Source organism: Archocentrus centrarchus, chromosome 9, assembly GCF_007364275.1.
Source record: "Archocentrus centrarchus isolate MPI-CPG fArcCen1 chromosome 9, fArcCen1, whole genome shotgun sequence".
Lineage (NCBI taxonomy): Eukaryota > Metazoa > Chordata > Actinopteri > Cichliformes > Cichlidae > Archocentrus > Archocentrus centrarchus.
Genome location: NC_044354.1, coordinates 11,951,559 through 11,974,234, shown reverse-complemented (window position 1 = coordinate 11,974,234; position 22,676 = coordinate 11,951,559). Strand labels below are relative to the sequence as shown.

Here is a 22,676-nt window from a genome sequence, read left to right as displayed (position 1 = left end):
AACTGGCCACAAATTCAGACAATAAATAAAAAATTTCCACATTATTATAGTAGCACAAAAGACAAGAAAGTGGTACATACAGTAAAATAGCAGTGGTGTGGCATAAACACACATCACATTACAGCATTAGTTCACAACATGGAAATACATTAAAGGTTATTGTGGGTAAATTAAAAAGTGAAAGAAAGAATCAAAAAGAAACAAACATTCCTCATTAGAGGGTTTGGTGATGATGCTTCATTGGCATGATTTAATTCAGCTTTGCTGTGATTTTAGCCACAAGTCTACTAGCAGTTTGTGTGCTTCTTTAAAAAAAGGGAGCTTTTGTTTGCAGTATGGAACAATACCATAAAAATTCAACGGTCATTTCTTTAATACATAACACATACGATACTTTTTGTGGATCCAAACTAGGCTGAAAAAATGTTTTTCTTTTCAAAAGCTCAGGGGCATCAAGAGTGTGGCAGACAGTGGTCTCTTACTGTGCTTAGCTGTCAAACTAATGTGATGGAAAGTGACATATAGACAAAAAAAAAACAAAATTAAAAAAAAAAAAATATATATATATATATATATATATATATATATATATATATAAAACCCCAAAAGGAGCCAACACAGTACAGTACTTCCCTTTTTTTTTTTTTTTTTTTTTTTTTTTACTGCTTGTCTAGGTGGGAGCTGCAGAACAAAATCAGCTGCATCAGTTGCCGATCACTGTTGAAAGGTCAGTGTACATTCAAGTTCAGCATCAGCAACTTAAAATTTACTTTCCTACCTTCACGTACGCCCTCTTTAATGAAATGTCAGTCTGTACTGACTTTATGGACAAACTGAAGAGAAGTGTCTCATTCTTGACTTTCAACTTTGGCCTTTTTTTTTTTTTTTTTTTGCTCTTTTAGCTTCACGGTGAGTCACAAACTGACTTAATCTTCCAGAGAGCAGGAAGATACTAAAATATCTTGTACAGAAATGTTTATGACTGTGGAACACTGAATATCAGTGATAGTTTATCTGCCATTAACACAAACTTTCCCCTGCCCAAACAGTAGCTGTTATGCATATTCACATATAGAAGAAATTTGACATATGTCGCATTGACTGTATTAAAGGGTTGTCACTGAACGTAATTCATGGTTTTGGAAAATAGTCAATATTTAGCATTCTGCCTACTGATGGGAGTTGATTTGACTAATACAAGCTTAGATCAGCTGTCAACGATAAAGCATTGCTTTACATGTGTACTATTCTTATACTGATTAAAGTATATGTGCTTCTCCACTATGTCATCAACTTTATTTTTAAAAATGGCTCTATAGTGATAAAACCAAAAGATGTGCAAGCATCAAATGGCAAAATATAAATGATGCAGCTGTAATAGTCTCACATCTGCCTTGATTCATGTCACATTAATCTTTCACTCTCTCCAGCAAATGATGTGCACACACGTGGATACTGTATTTAAACATTTCAAGAAATATCTCACAGACAAAATACCATTGTTTTATGAGACACATTTGACCCAGTTTCAGTATTTGAATAGTAGAAATGACCTCAATTCGTTTCACTCACTACCCCTCGCTGCCAGTGGAAAAGCTCAAGAGGTCCATATGGCCTAAAGGATTAGTATTACAGCATGACAGAGCAAGATGTTCTGTCAAATTCTTTATAAAAATAGAAGCAGAAAGAAACAAAAATACTTGTTTTGTTCATTTATGCCACTTTTCTGAGGTGGACATATAATCAGTGTTCTTGATTCACTGCCTTGTTGGGTAACATTTTTACACATATTGCATTAGAAAAAAAGCAGGAGGGAATTATCTCTTTCTCTCTCAGTGCCCAGAAGAGAATCCACGATGGTGGCCTAACAAATGAATTCTGTTTCAGATCAAAACTCTGAAAGCTAGATGGACCTTTGCTAGAACAGATCAACTTAAATTCAGCCTGTCAAGTTTGAGCCCCAAGCTCATGAAAATATGTAGTTGCACTTGTCATTTTTTGAAGGATCTAATAAAAGCATGCTGTCCCTTTGGGTTCTTGTGTCAGTGCCAAACTCTGACGAACACTGCACACTGTATACCAGAACCAGCTTAATGCTTCATTTGCCATACAAGCTTTACCTGTTTTGCACTGCAGTCATTTTGGCAGAAAGAGATAAATAATTCTGTATGTCTACAGTGAACATGAACGCTGGCCTATAGCAAAGAGTTTGGTGTGTTTTTTTTTAATCCAGAAGCATCCAGTGGAAAAGAGTTTAAGTGTAATTATTAGTCGAGTTCAGCTGGTCAAGAGAGCAGTTCCACTGCCTCAAAGACTTCTGATGAAAAGTTTAGGCTGACAAAAACATTCTTTTCCATTGCCTCAATGCTGTCATCTAAGCAGACACTGTCTTGTTTAATGAGGCTGCTTTCAGTGGTGGGACTGATGACGATGATGCGAGGAACACCCTGGGGTGACCTGGGGTCTGTGGGTGGCGTTTTTCCAAAATTCAGGGAATCAAAAGAATCGCTCTTGTGGCTGTTGAGCCTGTCATAGATCCTGCCTTTCTCACCACAGACATCTGAAATTGCATTGGTCAGACTCTGGCTGCGCCTCCTGCTAAAGACTAGGAGAGGGAAAGCAGCGATGGTCAGAGAACTGGAAACCAGCTCATGGTCACAGGTGCTTGATGGGTCACCCACTGTAGATGGATGCTGGCAGTAACAAAAAAAATAAAACAAACACATACATGAGAACACAATCATTTTCAAATCATGGATATTTGATGTTTGACCGCCTGCAGGTTAATAAAGTAACACATTTTTTTGCATTGTTTTCTCACCTTCTCTGCTGTGTGGGCTTTGGTTGTCTTCCGGTCTAAGTGTTTCTTACAGGACCTCTTACAAGACTGACTGTATGATGACATGCTTTTGAAGGAATCACCTGACCTCCTGCCCAAAGGCTCCATCTCCATATCCCTCAATAACTGCAAGCAAAAAAAAAAAGTAATTAAAGCTGAATAAAACTGACCTGGAATTATAGGAATACCAAACATAAATCAAAGCTAATATTTGTGTAATTTTCAACTGCATCTTGTAAAGGTTATTAAAAAAAAAAAAAGAAAGATTAGTTATTTCTTCATAGTTGTTAGAAATCATTGGAGATGAACCATTTTAGATAGAAAGAGAAATCCAACATAAGAGAAATCGTGTTCCTTCAGGCATTGTAAACAACAGCCTAATTCGGAGATGAAATCTACTCCAACCCTACTTACCACATCAGAGAGATTGGCGGAGGCAGTAATAAAGTGTGTCCTTGATGCTGAGGACTGTCTACTGATGATGGAGTCCCTGAAAGAGGACTCACTGATGGAGGACGAGTTGCATTCTTTTCGAGGAGTAGGAGACAGAAACCACAGGCAGGGAAATTTCTCTACCAGAGCCATCCTGTTCAGTACAGAACGATGCACTAATTTAGACTTTAAGCTTGCTAATGTTGGTAACATTTTTTTTTTTTCAAGATAATAAATTTACACTGAACAACACAGGGGGCTTAAAAGAAATTTTAAAATGAAAATACCGAATCATTATTTACCTGTATTTGTTGTGTATGATAGCATAGATGATAGGATTGTAGATAGTGGAAGCTTTTGCTATGATTGCAGGGACAGTTTTGGAGTATGGTGACAGGATGTTGGCATGGCTGGTTGAAACAAAAGAACAGCATTTCAAAAAGATTGTTTTGTTTTTTGCGTGAGAACACAAAATCAAAACACTCACTGCAACAAAGTTCCAGTTTCTCTTTCGTGTTTTGTAACATAATTAAGGGACATATTTGGTCAGGGATTAACCAACATGTGCTAGCTGCTAGAGACGGTCATTTAAGTCCATCTGATTATCTTTGCTTGCGTGTATGCATGTGTGTGAGTGTGTGCATGCGTATGTGACTACCTTTCCTCTTTAAATGAGCAGATTGTGATTTCAAAGTTACATAACTACACCCCAACCAACTGTATGCCCCAGGAGAGACATGCAGTTTAGTGAATGTTGTCATAAGTTGGATAAACACATTGGATAAACACATGACATTGTATTCAACACATACTAAACTAAATTAAAACGCATCTGAACACAATAAAGCAAATATTATTGTATGTTTAAGTTGTGATTACTTGTATCAGGAAACTTACTCTTCTAACAGGTATGCTTTTACATGAGGGATCTACAGTTGTATGTATGTGTTATATAATAACCAAGATCTATAAGTCTACAATGATAAAAATGAAAAAAATATTAATACATTTTTAAAAACTCTTACCCAGACCAGGAAATTAGTGTGACACAGGCATATGGAGACCAGGAGAGGACATAAACCACAATCACAACGAAGGCGATTTTTGCCAGTTTCCACTCGCTCCTGATGGATTTCTGCTTGACGAGAGTGGATTTTCTCACCTGAGTCCCCAAACGTTCTACTTCCCTGTAAGTAGAGCAGGAATGAGTATATATAAACTTAGCACAAAAAGTAAAGAAATTTGTGTTTGGTCAATTATTTATTTGTTTTAATAATGCTTCTTGGCAATAAATCTTATACCAATGAAAATCCTGTTTATTTACTCTTAAATGGTGCCACATTTGTAAGGAAAATGCATTTGTGGGTTGAGCAGCAGAGCTGAGTATGTGGGGTGCACCCATGAAAAACTTGCCAAATCTTCTCTGCCAATGCTAAACAGCAACAAAGAAATAATTGACCGAGCACAAATTTTCTTATGTTTTGTGCTAAGTTTATGTTTAAGTTTATGCTTTTTGGCTTTTTTTTTTTTACTCTGTATGGACATTACTCAGTACACATTATTATAGGAGGTAGGTATTTTAATAATTTCCACATTGAGCAAAGTTCATTTAATTAAAAAACAGCTTCAAAAACCATAACTTAATCCATCCAGTATCACATTAATTGCTTCAATTTTCTTTAAGGATGTAACTCTCCCTTTAAGGACTCATATTGCTACAATTAACTCACAAAATGCTATTGTTCCCACAATTTCTTTTTTTTTTTTATCTTTCTGGTGTATTGCAGGTGTACGCAATACACCTGTCTTTCTCCCTGAAGCATGAAGCACACTGCACATGCATTAGATGGAATAATCCTTGGTCATTCCAGGTCAATAACACACAAGCAAATGTTTTTGAAACGCAAATGATGCCTCTTTTTATCTGTAGTAAAGTAGGTAGATAAGAAAATAATAAACAGTAAGCAGTAACCAGTTCATGCACAATTAATCTCTGGATTCTTTTTCTTTGTGAAAGTGGCCTCTACAGTGTATCCTCACTTAATATTATAAATATACAAGCACACAACACTTTAAAAATTCTGCCTGATGAGATTAACAGTACCTGCTAGTCTTCCTGATAGACAGAAACATTAGAAGATAGCAGTAAAGGATGATCCCCAGTGGGATAAAGAAGACGAAACAGCACAGCATCATTGTGTAACTCCTACTGGCTGCCGTGTATGTAACATAATCCCATGTACAAGATGTCATGAGGCCCTCTGGGATATAGGAGCCTAGAAATACAAAAGAACATAAAATATTTCTAAGTTACAGAAAGCAGTAATTGGGTAAAACATTGGTTTCACTGTGTGCAGTTTGTTGTTCTGACACAATATTTGTAGTGCCATCTGATTGTGTTTACTGGAGGTAAATGACTGACGTTTAGTAAGATTAATCACTAGGTGAGTTTTTCTATGGGAAACATGTAATGTGTCTTTGCATAATTAGCTTCTGTTCTGAAGTAGGTAAAAGACAATGATAAGAAAAGACATCCAGCTTGAGGAAACTCACTCCAACCAACTAGAGGAGCCAGACTCCATGCCAAAGAGTAAAGCCAGACCATGAGAATGGTAAGAGTGGTTCTTCGTTTTGAGCTCCAGTGTATGGCCTTCAGGGGTTTGGCGATAACTAGATAGCGTTCAATCGCGATGGCTAGCAGGTTTATCATGGAGGAAATGCCAAACAGGGCACCACAGAATGCATACATCTTACATCCTGCAAAAAAAATAACATGAACATTAAAGAAAAAATTACCCTTTTTTTAAAAATAGAAATATGTATAAATGGTACTATATATATGAAAATGTCAAGAATAGATTTTATTGTATTAAAAGACTAATAAAATAATAACCTATCTCTCCAAACAGCCATTCCTTGTAGAGGCTGTTGATGAAGAAGATGGGGGACTGTGTAAAAGCCATGAGGAAGTCACTGACAGCCAGGTTCATGATGAGGTAGTTTGGCAAGTTACGAAGCTTCTTGTTACTACAAAACACACAAGGACACAGGAAAGAGTGATGTATGGTAAAGCATATTGTACAGTGCAGTGGTAATTCTAACATAATGAACAGGTTGACGGGATATGTGCATTTCCTAGAAAATCATGTGTGTGTGTGTGTGTGTGTGTGTGTGTGTGTGTGTGTGTGTGTGTGTGTTTGGAAAACACATTTTCTTGGAACCCATAACATCATGTGCATTTGTGATTCACTAAACACAAATTATCGGTACAACACAATGGAAAATCCATCTAATCTGTCTGTGATGGTGGATGTTGAAAGCTTGTGACAATCCCCAGAACACAAACACCACGCGCACACTCTGACCCAGTTTCTGAGAAGCATTTAACTTAAATGATAGTCCAACACGACACATAACACATAACACAGAAAGTCCATGCTTGACTTCTTAGAGAAACTTTACAATTGTGATGTTACAAGACTCATCCATCAATGGCATACAACACTTATAAAACTGTGCCCTTTAATTGCATTATGTGACTGTAAATGGACTGTGTGGATTTCATGGTTGACTTGAACTCCATAGCACATAAGATTTTTATTCCAAAGCACAATATTTTTATGCAACCATTAATCTCATTTGTGGTATTTATGTGTGCAGCATAGTTTTTTACCCTTATTAGTGCTGTATGGGTATTTCTGAGTATGACCTGAGGCTGAGAATTTCAAATCATTTATACTTTTTTGTGTGTGGTTCATTTGATTTTTCAAATATTTGTTTGACTTTGTTGCTATGTAGCTTTATCTTCAAGCCTGAGCACCAAGTTGCAGATATTATTTTACATGTAATTACTAGCTTTTTTTTTTTGGAAACTTGTTTGATCATCTGTAGAGTTCAATGCACTGCTATAACCTCTAAAGCTTTATTGTTGATTTATCTCCTAAAAAGAAAAAATACAAATTATTCCTAACAATCGACATGTACAAAAAGTGTGTAGACCTGCACATTTTAACACAATAAAGGTATGTAACCTTTCTTCAGTCTTCTCATCTGACCACAGCTCTCTGAGAGATCATCACATCTTGCAAATGGCAAGCGCTCAGATTATCCACAAAAAGCAGATATGCACAATGATTAAAAACAAAAATCTAAATAATTAAGCCAGTCTCACACCTACCTGGAGAAGGCAAACATAACCAGCGAGTTTCCAGTGACGCCCAGTGCCCCAATCACAAAGACAAATAAAGCCACAATGTAGTGAACATGGTCAGGCACATCCACCTTACTGGAGAAGCTGCTCTGGCTTTGTGCTTTCTCTGGCTCCATGCTCTCAGTGGACCACATGGTTCAAACACCTCATCAGGACTGCCAGCATGGCAGGTTTTAACAAGTCTACCAGTTTGGAATTTACTTCTTTTTGCTCATGTTGGGTATCCGTAGTTGTGTCATCTGAACAAAAAGATGCTCTGGAGATGAAAACAGTTTCTAGATGTGATCAATTTTAACCTTGCTGCATGTTTTCAAGACTTCCCATTCAATCCTCCCATTATAATGCACTCAATGCGAGGACCCCGGCGATCGCCACTTTGTGAAAAAATGAAATGTTGAATCTAATTAAGTTCATATGATTAGTTTAGGAGAGAAAGCTGTACGAATAAAAGGGGTGAGATGCATAATGTGATATGATTACATTACCAATATCGAAATATTGCAAAAACAATCTGCAATAAAATGTAAAGCATGAAATATTAAAGCTCATCTTCTACTTCTTTGTCCAGTATTAGATACAAGATGGTGTCCACATCCTTTCAGATGTTATCTCCAAATGTACTTGAAAACAACATCCATTCTGTTACTCCCTGCAGGTCTGCTGTTCAAAAACTTGTCTTTCACCAGTTGTATCCAAGTATTTCCTGTTGTGGTATTGAGCTGCTGATATTCTTGTTAAATCCCACACTTGTTTCACTTTCAGTGTCAGCCTGCAGCCTCCTCACCCATCACACCAGCTGTCCTCCAAGATCTGAATCAGTGGACTGTCTCTCATTATCTTGTGAACTAGCGACTTCTAACCTCTCATTTCTCTCTCAATGTGCCTCTCTCTCACTGGCCAATACAGCTGTGGTCCCCTTGTCATACTCACTCTATCTCCCTTGCTCTCGCTCTCTATTCACACTGCCTTTCTCTCCTCTTTCTCCCATCCCCTACCCATCCTGCATGTAATATGGCCCAGCCCTGAGCTCTAACCCTTTAATGACCAAATTCTTACATAACAGACATGATGTTCACTAACTCTACTTGCATCAAAAGCCATCTGAGCTCAGAAATGCGTTGGATATTGCAGAGATGGGCACACAGTGTAATATTTGATATATCAATTGATTCCAGTTACTACTGCAAGTCATTACAAATCACTACCATGATGAATAGTCTGTGGCATATTTAAATGCACGTTAAGTAATCACACATGCTGAACACTGACATTAATCAAATGATGCATACTATGTTGTCACCTCGTTGTGTTTAGTCACTGGCATGCACAGACTGATCACCAGTGGGCACAACATGATGCTATTGCACACAAAAACACAGACCTCTGATATTTATGCCTTCAATTTAGCTCTACAAGTTATTGATTTGGAGAAATACTGGTAACTCATTACAATGATTGTCCAAGTCAGACAGTTTGGTTATTACATGTAACCAAGAAAGTGTGCAAATTGTCTGATCATCAGATCAGTTTCACAGAGCGAATAGAGACCCTGCATTCTTATGAGTGTCAGTAGTACAACAGGTCAGAAGAGCCCATAAGATGGTTATTGCTTTTTATGGTGCTGAACATGCTGAGAAAAGAAGATGAAGGGAAAAGGGGTGTGTGAAGAATGCAGAGCTTAGACAGAGATGTCAACTAAGCCCTTACAGCAAGGGATAGTCTTAATCTGCAATCTGTGCATACATGTGGATCAGTGTTTGATCCATGTACAGCAAGAATTTATATGTGTGGGTCTGTTGTTGTTGCACATGTTCCTGTATTCATATATAACCATATAAGCATATAATAATAATGATAAATTTTATTTATAAAGACCTTTATGTATATATATATATATATATATATATATATATATATACGTGTGTGTGTGTGTGTGTGCGCTTATATATACATACTGTATATTGCACACCATCACAGAGTTCTCATATTGGCAGATGTTTTCAGGAATCACAACTGTCAGTCTTCTTGACTCCACTGTTATACTATTGTTGCTACTAGTGTACATGAAGATTTACATGTATTCTATATACTGTATACTGCATGCTGAAACTTCTCATTTCTGAACCCATAAATCTGTAAACAAAACATGTTAGCTGTGTAGATTATTAAACCTCAAAATAAATTGCACTGTGTATTATTTTGAAAAGCTAAAAACATATTGTTTTTACATTGGTGCAACTTTGACTTGGAAAAAAAATTCCATTGCCTATTCTAAAATTAAAGGCCTGTTTGTTTGTTTTTCCAGTATACACGGTATCTATTGTCTCTATTGATGTAAGTTCAAAGGTTTCCCTTCAGACCAAATATAGCAGGGTAGTTTTAGCCTATCATCTTCATAGTGACTATTGCATGCAGAGCTTTCTCTCTGTTTACACCATTTGGACAAATAACCTTGTCTTGATGGAAAAAGGATGAGCGGTGTGGTCTAAGTAGAGTGTGATCTGGACAATGGCAGACATTATTTCAAATGTCAATGAGTGACTATTGAACCAGCTGGTAACACTGGTGCTTAATTCCTAGGCTTGCATCTCATGTTAAAGATATTGTCGGCTTTTGGCTTAGAGTGAAAAGAGACTAATTATTATTGAGTGCTGCTGACGCTCTGATTGCGGCTTCATCCTCAGGCACATGAGTCAACTGGAGATCAATACTTCACCACATAAAGGCAACTAGGTTATGGTACAGAGTACCATCAAGAGCATAAAAAAGGGAGCATCAGGAGAAGTTAAACCATCAGATCTATTACCCTGGCCCAGTTTTCCTCCTTAGGACATGGGTAGTAACAATTAATTTAATCAGTTGGGAGCTTTGATGTAATACATGTGGGAGAACTGTGTCATTTTTTAAAACTGTTATCTCATAGTTTTTGATGTAATTCTATTTTTATTATATTATTTTGTTATTTTTGCTGCTCACTCCCACATCATAGATCTGAATTTTGAGGACAGATGCTTTTTTTTTTCCCTCTATGGATTTTGCAAACACAATTAATTTAAATGCTAATCATGTCCTAAACACAAATACACTGACAAAGATTGATTTTTAAGCATGCATTTGATTAATCACCAACTATATTAGAATTTTAAATGCTGATAATCATTCGTACTCCACTGGAACAGAAAAGATGTTTTAACATTTATTTATTCCAACCCTACTTTAATAAAAGTATGCCGATAGGAAGCGTGATATTATATAAGGTTTGTGTTAAGTGTTAAGCCTTTTTAGTGTGTTAGCTAACTGCAATACTGTAAGTTATAGATCAAACCATGTGGAAAAAGCAGGTCATAACATGCTCTTCAATAAGCGGAATGAATTTCGGTCAATAACAGCCCACAACAGCTGAACTCTGTTTCACACTAGTTCTCTCTCTCTGTCTCTCTCTGTTTTATTATTTGTAATGAGAGGCTTGATCACTAGATATACATACATAGATACAACAGATGCACGGGATATGTGAGGAGAAATCTAGTGATTAAAAAAAAAAAAACAATGACAGAGTAACCAACAAGTCTGTGTGGATTCTCAGCCATCCAGGTCATGGCAGTCGCAAGGGCTTGAAAAAAAAAAAAAAAGCAACCAGACTTCTTTAAGATGGGGACGTTTAGGATCTCATCCAAGAGGCTTTTTCAGTTCTAAAACCAAAAGGTTGAGAGTCCCAGGTATTTAAACCCTAGTGGGAGTTATCCCCCTTCAAGGGGGTCATTGACCCACTATTAATCATGTATGTTATCACATGAGCCAAGGTGTGAAAACAGGTGTGGGTCATTACCACGGGGGATTTTGGGTGAAGCCACCACCTCTGTTTAGTGATGGTCGTTCAAAGTGGATACAGGTGACTTCTTTTACTCCAATTGGGGCAATGAACAACTCCAAAGGAGACAGCACCCATTTAGGGTTTAATTCCCTGGGACTCTCCACCTTTTGGTTCTAGAACTGAAGAAGCTTCTTGGATGAGCGGTGAAAGAAATCATATAAGTCCAGTCAACTATTTTCAGTCTCTTGAGAGTAAACAAAAAACATTTTTTCAATATATGCATCAGAACTGAGACATGTGAATTGAGTACAATAAAGAAACATTTGTGAACCACACTTGTTTTGAAATTCATTATACTGAAATAAAAAATGAATACAATACTCATTAGTAAAGCTATATCTTGGCATATTCGTACCTTACACTTGAAAACCTTCAATGCATTTTTATATTAAACTGAACACACCCCATAAAGGCCAGAACAAGATCAAATGATGCATTTTCAATGCAGGTACATATATCATTTCTGTTACTATTCACTGAGATGTGATATAGGGTTATAATACTGCAGAATATTTGATTAATATATGTAATACATAGAATACACATAATGCACAACAACAATCAGAAACAAGGAGATTCTGGTACATATTTTCTATTCATCCCAGTATGTTTAAAATCAGAAAACATATCACAAAGAGAAGCAGAGGTTTGCCTTCAGCCATTCCAGCAGAAGCATCTACTGCCAGACCAAGCTTGCTTTTCCCCCCTGAAAAGCAGAAGATGAGGACTGAGTATCACAAACATTTGTCTCTCTGCATTTACTCTGATTTGTCACCAGGCTATACCCACCTCTGGTCAGAGTGGTGGACCTTACATTAACCCAGAACACTGTGCGCTTCTGAGCTACTGTGGCCCTGAAAAACCACAGAAGAGATTTTCCATACTTAGATACTGGCTTCATTTAAAAAGCATTATATTCAGTTTTGGAAGACAAACCATCAGTGAAAATTTAAAAATCTGTATATTTAAGAGCACAATTTGGACCTATTGAAAAGCTTATAAAGGATTTTTTTTCTCTCACATGAAGTAGATAGGACTTGTAGTTTGAGGTGGTATCCAGCTGTACACAGTGCTGTTGTCCTTGTGGTTGGTGTTTGAATGAGTGATAGCACCTCGAGGATTACCCGTGCACTGTTGATATAATCAGAAACTGCTGTTAATTCTACTATTCTGATTTCCATCCATCAATTTTCTTCTGCTTATTCGATTCAGGGTCATGGGAGAGGGACAAGCTGAAATAGATAGGCTGCCAGTCAACTGTAAGACCTGTAGGAGGAACTGGGAATACCCAGAAACAACCCAACCAATCAGGAGAAGAACAGGCAAACTCTTCACAAAAATGCCCCAATCAAACTCAGAGCCTTCTTGCTGTGAGGCAGCAGTGCTAACCACCACACCACCAAACTGCCCTCTTTTGATTTAAGCATTTTATTTGGATTTTTTACGACTTCTTGTCTGTCTTTTTGGCATGTATTTCATTATTATTATTTGCAGCTCACACTTCAACAGATGCTAAACTGAAAAATGCACCTGAAGGAACTTTGTGTCTGGAGGAGGGTTCTGCCACTTCCCCAGAGCGCTGGTGCTCCCAGCTGTTCGAGCTTCCAGAAGCACCCCTCTGTATTTTGGTCCAATGATGGTCACTGCAGAAAATCCAACAAAAACTTCGGTTATTTTATGATGATTTTTATAGCAATATAATATTTAGACAGGTATATCATAATAAACCCTAGTTTTACATTATAAATAGGGCATTTAAATCAATAATGGATGTTTTTTGAGCATACAGCTTTTGTCAAAGGCTTTCACAGAATCTTCTCTAAAAGAAGTCCTTACCTGTAATGGGCTTCCCTGGCTGAAACACCCTAGCACTGGTGAGCAGACAGTGGGGTGCAGGTGAAGGCTGAGGCAGCACCCCAGCATGGCGAGGTAACATATCCTCACAGGCACTGGTGGGAGCGCCGTCGGGATAACCGTTCACAAAACAGAACATTTGAAGCATAAACAAACCAGGCCACAACAGCTCCATCACACCGTATGAAGAGCAGTCTCAGTGCAAAGAAAACGACGAAGCAAGTGGCATGGGATTATATCCTGAAAGGAGTCACGAGATGGAGGATTAAGAAATATGTCTGCTGAGTCACACAACCAAAAAAATTAAATTTTCTCTAGCTATTACTTATCTAACCACGCTCTCAGAAGGCTCACATGATTTCTTGAAAAGATGCTGTGATATCTACGTGTTTTAGGGCAGAGCAAATTTTCTGCTTTCAAGTGCAAAAATACTAAATGCTGTGTCTGAGTCTGAGACCAAATAAAAATTTGTCATCTTCTCATGTAAAATGGAAATAACTGCAGCGTTTAGGGATTCAGGAAGATTTTGGGGAAAGAAGTATTTATGTATTATTTCTGGGTCAGCAGTTAAATTTATGCAAATTTGTGGCACACTGACAGGCGTTAATCGAGGGGGGGGGGGGGGGGGGTGAACTAGTTCTGGTTTGACCCTACTGGTTGCAGCATGAGGTTTGCACATGGTGCTTCAGCTGCTTTTCACAGCCTGAAGAAATACCTGCTTGGCAAATTGGCTATTGTGAAATTTTACTTTTGTGACCTGTTTTGACAATTTTTCATTTTTATGATGCAAATCAAGTTACTGTATACAGGTGCTGGTCATAAAACTAGAATATCATGAAAAAGTTGATTTATTTCAGTAATTCCATTCAAAAAATGAAACTTGTATATTATATTCATTCATTACACACAGACTGATATATTTCAAATGTTTATTTATTTTAATTGTGATGATTATAACTGGAAACTAATGAAAACCCCAAATTCAGCATCTCAGAAAATTAGAATATTGTGAAAAGGTTCAATATTGAAGACACCTGGCAATCAGCACCTGTACAGTTAAAAATCAAAATAGGTAAAAAAAGACAAAATAAACTTATTTCAAACTGATTAACAGTTCCTATTTTTGTCAGTGATCAATCATGAGTTCAGCTCAACTAATTTCCACTTCTCTTGCAGAGATTACACGCTGTCTTAAATCACATGCAAAAGTACTGATGCTGTCCATGAAGCTGACAAAGATGTCTTTATTGTCAGTTTTTTTTACTCCTGATCTTGCAGCACATTTCCTTGACATCAAAGATCAGAAGCTTTACTTTTTAAGAACAAATATACAGCTTAATGAACATCAAACAGCAAGAATTTAAAAATATGTTTCCTAAGTTACGGTGTAATCTTTACGCTTAAAGGATTATTCTTTAATTTGTAATAATAAAAGTTTAATGTATTCTTCAATGTGTACCTAAAAGCATTAAAAACAAAAATAATTTGATTTCTTGTGCATATGGCAGAGACAGAGTGGGGTTTTAGTCTTAACAGATTCACCTCAGTGCTTTAGGTTTTACACTTCACTGAAAACATCTCATTCCACTTTATGTTCTCTTACACTCTCACCTGTTTAAATTTACATTTTACTTGTTCAAAATGAACTCCATTCTTTTATCTCTTATTATGAGGTTAATAATTTAAAACTGACATTTTAAGAAGTATTATAACACAGCCTGATGTCATTTTTTTTTTGGCTGACTCACTTCTTGTCATGTTTAATGATCAGGTTTTATTGTACCTGACTAATGTATTGTTGATGAGTGTTGATGGGTGCATTCACTTCCCACACAATGTTATGCTACACTGGTTTAGTTAAACTTTCCTGCTCTCTGTATTAATCAGCGACTTCAAAACTGACTCACTTTTAGTGAAAAATTTACTTAAATAGCATCATCTTCTTCATTCCTAAATGCAGTATGTTCTATCTATCTATCTATCTATCTATCTATCTATCTATCTATCTATCTATCTATCTATCTATCTATCTATCTATCTATCTATCGTACCAATCAAAAGTTTGGACACACTCAGCCATTTGTCTACCATCCTGGCTGCAGCTAGAGCAGAACGGGGTTATAATGCTCTAAGGGTGTGATATGTTTTATTATGGTATTTAGGTAGCTATTTTGATAACATCATTAATAAAAAGTGATATACAGTGTATCCAGATAAAACCAAATTACAGCCCATTACTCATCATTTCTGACTGTTCTCAGAACCGAATTGAATTTGGCAGCTTTTAACTAATCTTCCACTGGTTACCTTTGACCGGATACTGTGATAAGATGTGGATGACATGAATATGATGGGGCTTCAAATGGCTTTATCTAAATAAAACAGTACATGGAGTTCTGTGTAAGTTTTGTGGAATAATATTGCCTCTAAAATATTGAACTCACAGAACTGTGACACAATATGAGGCCAGACAAAACACCAAAAGAGCACAGTGTAACAAAATATTTTAAAAAAATTTCACAGCGTGGTACTCGTGTCATCTGATCACCACCCGTGTGAAATAAAGAAGTCTCAAAATATGGAAATGTTGCTTAAGTCGCATGAAGGAAAGTTCGATTTAGGCTATTTTTTAGCAGTTTATATCACACTCAGAATTTAATCAGGACAGTGCCCTTCTTTATGTCAGTCTAAATACATAACAATAGTCATTACAAAATCTGGATACCAGAATCTATGGTAGGTATCAAATACATCTAGTTCTTCCATATGGGGTGTTATAACTTTAAGCAAATCAGAACCGAGAAAAACACATGAAATATAATAGATAAAGTGTTTGTAGGACATTTTGTGTTTAGCAGGTTGTATTACAGCTTACAAAAATGGTCCAAACTGGCATATTTTCAAAGCACAATAGAACAATGTCATAGCCACAAGGATCTCACATAATGGCTGGAATGTCCTGAAATGTAATGTCAAATACTACAGTGTTGCTTGTGATTGAAAAGCCCTCCAGAAAGGAGAATAATCGCATGCTTTGAAAATACAAGAGTGCACACCACTCTTCTACCAGGCATTGTGTGCTTTTCTCACATTTTTTGTCATGTCTTCACAAACTTTCCATATAGTTTGCCTCTAAAATTACCCATGAGCAATGGTCACAATGCATGGTTGCAAGATTTTAAAATAAAGTTTGCCTGAGAAGTCTGTTTACATGTTTTGCTATTTGCACAGAGTACAAGATGTACAGGAGTACACACAGGAGGAAGCACTTTGGTGAAGTCTACTTCACTGCAGACTGACTTTTTAAAGAATAAGTCAGTGTTACAGGCCCCGAGGAGTGGGGTCACTGCACCAGTAATGCAATCTGAAATAATATAAAAATGGGTCAGAGGGAAGATCACTATGGAGTGCTGCTGTTCACGTCCAGATTGCGAATTTAATTGTCAAAAAAACAAAAGTATGCAACAATGTACAATACATTATTGCCATTAAGTATGTGCATTACATTTACAATTGCACAAATCACCTTTCATCTCCAACTCTCCAATTACCATCATCACCGGGTCACAGTGAAACATACAGCAATATTCAGCTATATCATCCATGGGGTCTCTCCCCTAACCGTACACTGCTGGCACTTCAGTATTTGACTCAAAAGAACCTTAATATACTTGGAAAAATACACAAACAAAATGTTTGAATCTAACAGCAATTAAAACAGACACACCTTCAGACAACTTACTAAAACTTATTGAACACTGTGGCTTTGAGATGTCATGTGGAAGCTTTACAAATAATGAAAAGTGCAGATTAAACACTGCGAGAACAAAAAAAAAAAACAGTACAGGATAATGAGGATGAGGTCTCATGCTATTTCCAAAGCTTTCCAAAACTTTCCTGCCAGCTGCCACTGCGACTGAGTAATGGTATATAAACAGGAAAAGTTCATACAAACATAAAAGTTGCACATGCTGGTAAACAATGAAGTATGACTTCACAGAGTTACTTTCTGGCAAATTAACCATGTACTAACCTGAAATAATATAAAAATGGGTCAGAACAATGATCACTACGGAGTGCTGCAGTTCACATCCAGATTGCGACTGAAGTAAACAGGAAGTCCACACAGAAAGAGCAACCTGAAGGGCAACTACTCCCACCAAAAAGATTCCACTTTGTTCTTAATAGTTCTGTACCCTTAAAACTCAGGAAAGCACTTAGCAATGGCACATTAAAATGTCTAGTGTGAAAAGTTAAACAAATACAGTCCATCTAAACACAGTTACTGAATAACCAAGTAACTAAAAAAATTATTGGAGTGACACATTTTTAGGCGCACCACATCAGCCTTTTGCTATTTTTGTTCTGTATCTTTTCTATTTATATTTTAATAGCACAGCTGTGAGTCTTTTTTATAGAGGAAAAAAAACATAAATTTATCTGAGGAGCATTATTATTTAAGTACATCCTTGGCCTCTCTGACAGTTGAAATCCAGAAGAGGAAAGTAGAGACAAGAAAAAGAAAGAAGAAGCAAAAAAGAAGAGAGCAAGAAAATAGTGACCATGTGCTTCTTCCCAGAGCTTCTGGAGGAGATATTTCAATCTACAGTTATTTAACTGAAACAGCTGCTCCTTAAAAATCTTATTCTGGAGCCAGAGCTGTTGTCCTGTCTGTTGGCCGAGGAACAATTTTTAATCCTGAGGCCATGGATCAACTGCAACCGCAATTCTACAAACTTCTTCCAAGGTCTGGCAAAGAAGTGCAGCTTTCATACAAAGATTGTTGGATCCAGAAAACCTCTGAATAGCTGCTAAAATTTGCATTTACATTATTGGTAGTTGTTTAATTTTTTTTTTATGCATTCATTGCATATGAAAAACATTTAATCTATTCAATAATGGAAGAATGTCTCATTACAACTCTGTGGTATATCTTTAGAGATAGAGGCAGAGATTTGTGATTCTGATACAAATAATACAAACAACAACTAGTGTAGATAGAAGCTTCTCAGAATAAGACCAATTTCAATTGATTTAAATTCTAAATTTTAAGATGTAGTTTTTATAGAACCAAAACAGCAATTGCCCCAAGTACATTAACCCAACCGGTTGCGACAGATGGCCCTGCTAACAAAAACACAGGTGGGTCTGCAGAACGCTACCTCTCATAAGACTTCCTTAAATACAATATGAGGTTACAAGTCAAATGAACCAAAGATGTTCCTGCATCCTACCATATACAAGTATATACGAGTATTGACTATAACAGGCCTTACCTTTACCCCAGTAACCATAACGTATTCAGTGTTCATTAATTCAGTGCGGTGTTAATTTTGACAGCAAATTTTGATTTAGTTTTAGTCATAATTTAGTCATCTGAATAGTTTTAGTTTTAGTCTAGTTTTAGTCGACTAAATGAATATAGTCGACTAAATCTACAGTCGATTCAGTCGACTAAAATTTAAAGGGTGTAAAATGTAAATCCTTTTTCTTCAGTTCCCTTGAATTAGTCATTATACACACTTACAAGACATTAAACATTTATTAAAAGTTATGGAATATTATTAATGCTTGAAAGACCAATACACACACAAACATATTATAGCGTTTCACCAGCTTCCCACGCACCTGATCATTAACACCACTTTGAGATAATACGAGCGTGTCACAGGGGGACACGCTCTGAAAGGTACAGGGCAGTGCGCCTTCAGGACTAAGATTAGGAAAGGTTAATGCACCACGGTGTGGTGATTTTCTCTAAACACAAACGCTAAACTGGGAAAAAACAGTTTAACCTGCATGACATTAAAATGCTTACCTTTGCAATGGAGATCTGGATAACTGGCTTGCAGATGTCGTTTAAGATTTGTGGTGTTTTTACCGAAGACTTTTATAAACTTTTATAAACTCTTGTCATATTTAAATAATAATGCTCCTCAAAAACATTAATGCATTTTTCCTCGAAAACAAACGACTCACAGCTGTGCTATTAAAATGTAAACAGAATAGGAGCAAATAGCAAAAGGCTGACTTATTCTGTAAAAACCCAGTCTGCAGCAAAGTAGACTTCACCAAAGTGCTTCCTCCTGTGTGTATTCCTGTACATTCCTGTACTCTGTGCAAATAACAAAACGTGTAAACAGACTGAACGAACAAACTTCCATCCTTCACTCAGCAGAGTTCTAGCTAGCTCAATAAATCCATAGACATATGCGCTGACCTATCACAGCAACGGCCCACCCGCTCAAAGCAGCGCCTGCAAGCACAAGAAAAAGACCCACTTCCGCTATTAAGGTCGCACCACTTATGGTACTAGTGATGGGAATTCCGGCTCTTTTCAAAGAGCCGGCTCTTTCGGCTCCCAAATGGCTCCTTAGATTTTAATAAAAAAAAAAAAGTGTAAAATGAATTACTAATGTAAAAACATACATTAGGCCTATATCAAACATTTCTTTATATACTCAACATATAATAGAGTGCTCCAAATACAAATTATAAAACAAAATATTGGAAATCAGAAAAAACAAGGGCCTTTGAGGAGTTGATCCTGTTTCTCCTGCCTGATGACCTGCCCTGTTTTGTTCTTCTAATTACACTGAGGGATGAAGAATTCGTACACTGTATACCTATGTAGGTTGTTTGTGAAGCCTGCTTGATATTAAATTTTAAATTTGCAGTCTACACTCTATCAGAATAATCCTTTAACACCAGGCGATCGCTGCTGAATCGCGGGTTTCCTGACCTTACAAGCCGCGAACAGCTGAATAAGACATAGCTCTCACCTCAGAGTCAGCTGGTCAAAGGAACTTTTCTGAAAGCTCAGAAATCACACTTCACAGTCATGTAGTGGTATTACGGTATTTGTGACCGGAAGTCCGCAGTGAAGTACGCGGTGTCTCGTTAGACATGTTTGGAGGTATAAGGTTAAAATGTGTCCAGTCTTTGCTACACTTTCCGTCATTCACTTTCCTCACCGTTCGGTGTGTAGCCTCTATGGCCTCTTTCCCACCAACAGGGTTCCAGAGCCCGTGCTGTAATTTGAACCATTAGGCGGGTTTTCCACCGCCAAAGCACTCGGTGCTCGGCCGAAAAACGGGTTCAATTCCGGGTTCAAGCTAGCTGGTCTGGAACCAGGAATGCGTGCCGAAAGCGGCAGAGGGGCTGCCATCTCAACATCAAGTTTTCTACCATATTACATGTGTATTACATGAGAAAAGCGAAGTGATTTTCACGACTGTGTGTGGTTGGGCTCTAAGGCTGAACTTGCTGCTTTGTATCAGTTCATATCACAGATAAAAGGACACAACGTGCGTACTTGTCGTCTTGCTCTAATCGCTGTCTGTGTTTACCTCTGTGCTGCACACAGATGCTGCAGTAGTTTGGTTTGGACCCTAAAACGTATTTGCAGCACAAGAAAGGAGAGCGTGTTCTCCCACGTTTGTGCGCTTTGGCTTCCGTGTCCAGACGAGGACCCGCCCACACTCATACGTAAAGGAGCAGTTCACAGAAACGTGGTGGGAATGCGGGCCGTTCTTAATCGTTTTGCCGGTTCCTTGGGTTCCTTGCTCCGGCTCCAGAACCTCGGCGGTGGGAAAGTAGCATGAGTAACACGCAACTTCATCTGGCTCTTTCCTGTCTCTGAGCGCATTTTGCAGGAGCCCCTCCCTTTCTGGTGTTTGTTTACTCACTGCGCAATGTGTCCGTGGACCCTCCCCTCCCGCTCAGTGTAGACGATCATATGCTACCATTCATCTTAACCAATCATGTGTGGCTTCCACAAAAAAAAAAAAAAAAAAGAAATGAACGAAAAGAAAAAAAGAAACTCCCGTCGTTCACTTCAAAGAGCCGGCTCTTAGAGCCGGATCGTTCGCGACCGACCCATTACTATATGGTACAAACCAACTTCTGCTATGGAGTTGTGATATATCGAGGCCCTCTTACCTGCAGCCAGGGACTCTTGGGGGTCGGGGCGATGCCAAAGTGTATGAATGGACGCAGTAGGCTGTATATGCACAAAACACAGCCATAGCGGAGGATTTCAGGTTTCCAAAAGTCGTCGATGTCACTTCGCTAAATTTGTCGCTAGTCGCTTTTTGGAAATAAAAGTCGCCAGGGGGGGCCTGACTAAGTCGCTAAGTTGGCAACACTGCCATGTTGTTGCTTCCTGCATAATTTATGGGTGAAGCGGTGAGGGAGAGAGGCGGGGCAGTGTGAACTGGTGGATCTACAAGTATGATTGTAACTTGACATAGACTATATCGATATAAACGATATTTTCTCATCTTATATCAAGTATGAAAATATATTGATATTTTTTAAAAACTCGATATATCACCCAGCCCTAATTTATTAACTCCATAGAACTCTTCTATGTCATCCTTTCAACAACTCCTCTCAGGACATCCCTGTTGTCTGCAGGGGTGATTGTCTGTTGGGGCTCTAGGCAAAAATTAACAGGCAGCCCCTCCACTCATTATCATTATGTTATAAATAATCTGACACCACCATCAACAACAATTATCCTATAAAACGGCAGGTAAAACATATTCTAGAAATACCAGAGACCACTTTTATTTTGTTAACCATACACAAGAACAAGCTGACTGGTTATGAAGTTTTAATGTTAACATTAATGCTATGGTCACCGCCAGTGTCCCGCATCCACACAACTCGGTCCCATCAGGGCCAGCAGAGGAGGATGCTCTGCTAGCTAACAGAAATTGCATTATTCAAGTGTCTCTCTCCCAGATTTCAGACTAGATTAGCAGCATTTAGTTGTTTAGCATTATATTTGATTGCTATTATCTTCTCCACTCACCAGTGTCTAGCTTTTTTCTTTTCTTTTTTTTTTTTAATCTTCTTCCACTTTTTCTTCTTTCTTTCTTCAATTCCAGAAGGATAACTCATTTTCACTGAGTGGCTTTCATTGCACCACTTAGAAGGGGAGTGAGAGAGGTCAGGTGGGGCCCCTTTTTCACTGCTATAGTTTTAAGTTTGCCAGGGGCCTACTGGCTGCTCAGAGACCCTTGACTAGTGGCAAGCAGGCCTTCTGCCTAAAAACCAAAAGCAAACAGTTAAGAATATTGAATCAGTTCTAGAGAAGCACCTATTTCACCTGCTTTCTGTTAAATTTTAAGTTCTCTATGCTTTTGTCAAATGGAGTGTTTGTGATTTTTGTTTCTGTTTGTAGACTTTTTTTTTTTATTCTCTTACTGTTTTTAACCTGATATTGTTTTGCAGTTGGCATTTTATAGTTATTTTATTTGTGCATATATTTGTTATAGTTTTTGCTTTACTTTCTTTAATTATATTTTCATGGTTATGAAGCAATTCTCTGACAGTCTTTTGTTCTCTGTAAATGTGATATATATATATATATATATATATATATATATATATATATATATATATATATATATATATATATATATATATATATATATAATAACTACTAAACTATTCAGGAA

At 37.4% G+C, this 22,676-nt stretch overlaps 2 protein-coding genes across 4 annotated transcripts; both read right to left on the bottom strand.

Moving 5' to 3' along the window:
• Positions 1 to 634: 634 nt before the first annotated feature.
• opn4xb (opsin 4xb) lies at positions 635 to 8,380 on the bottom strand. Of its 3 annotated transcripts, XM_030738143.1 has the most exons (9): positions 7,449 to 8,378; positions 6,165 to 6,298; positions 5,825 to 6,028; positions 5,376 to 5,547; positions 4,297 to 4,458; positions 3,574 to 3,681; positions 3,254 to 3,425; positions 2,822 to 2,965; positions 635 to 2,693 (listed from the first exon to the last, which is right to left on the bottom strand). In XM_030738143.1, exons 1-9 carry the CDS (start codon positions 7,613 to 7,615, stop codon positions 2,286 to 2,288), a joined length of 1,671 nt encoding a protein of 556 aa, XP_030594003.1. In that variant the 5' UTR covers positions 7,616 to 8,378; the 3' UTR covers positions 635 to 2,285. The 3 variants fall into 3 exon arrangements, with proteins under 3 accessions (XP_030594003.1, XP_030594005.1, XP_030594004.1); XM_030738145.1 differs by lacking the exon at positions 2,822 to 2,965 and having other exon boundaries at positions 635 to 2,695; positions 3,409 to 3,425; positions 7,449 to 8,380; XM_030738144.1 differs by lacking the exon at positions 5,825 to 6,028 and having other exon boundaries at positions 7,449 to 8,379.
• Positions 8,381 to 10,937: 2,557 nt separating this feature from the next.
• On the bottom strand, positions 10,938 to 17,306 carry LOC115786174 (putative defense protein Hdd11). The gene is made up of 6 exons (XM_030738224.1): positions 17,243 to 17,306; positions 13,192 to 13,449; positions 12,886 to 12,998; positions 12,377 to 12,486; positions 12,145 to 12,209; positions 10,938 to 12,061 (listed from the first exon to the last, which is right to left on the bottom strand). The coding sequence occupies exons 2-6, from the start codon at positions 13,382 to 13,384 to the stop codon at positions 11,952 to 11,954; spliced, it is 591 nt and encodes a 196-aa protein (XP_030594084.1). The 5' UTR covers positions 13,385 to 13,449; positions 17,243 to 17,306; the 3' UTR covers positions 10,938 to 11,951.
• Between the last annotated feature and the right edge of the window lie 5,370 nt (positions 17,307 to 22,676).

What these genes read in the sequence shown, in the direction of transcription:
- LOC115786174 (XM_030738224.1), bottom strand. Translation starts at nt 13,384, where the DNA reads ATGGAGCTGTTGTGGCCTGGTTTGTTTATGCTTCAAATGTTCTGTTTT. An exon ending in CAGACACAAAGTTCCTTCAG is followed by an intron (nt 12,487 to 12,885) that starts GTGCATTTTTCA and finishes TTATATCAACAG; the next exon opens with TGCACGGGTAATCCTCGAGG. An exon ending in ACAAGTCCTATCTACTTCAT is followed by an intron (nt 12,210 to 12,376) that starts GTGAGAGAAAAA and finishes GTGGTTTTTCAG; the next exon opens with GGCCACAGTAGCTCAGAAGC.
- opn4xb (XM_030738143.1), bottom strand. Translation starts at nt 7,615, where the DNA reads ATGTGGTCCACTGAGAGCATGGAGCCAGAGAAAGCACAAAGCCAGAGC. An exon ending in GTTATGTTTGCCTTCTCCAG is followed by an intron (nt 6,299 to 7,448) that starts GTAGGTGTGAGA and finishes TGTGTTTTGTAG; the next exon opens with TAACAAGAAGCTTCGTAACT. An exon ending in ATCATACACAACAAATACAG is followed by an intron (nt 3,426 to 3,573) that starts GTAAATAATGAT and finishes TGTACTGAACAG; the next exon opens with GATGGCTCTGGTAGAGAAAT.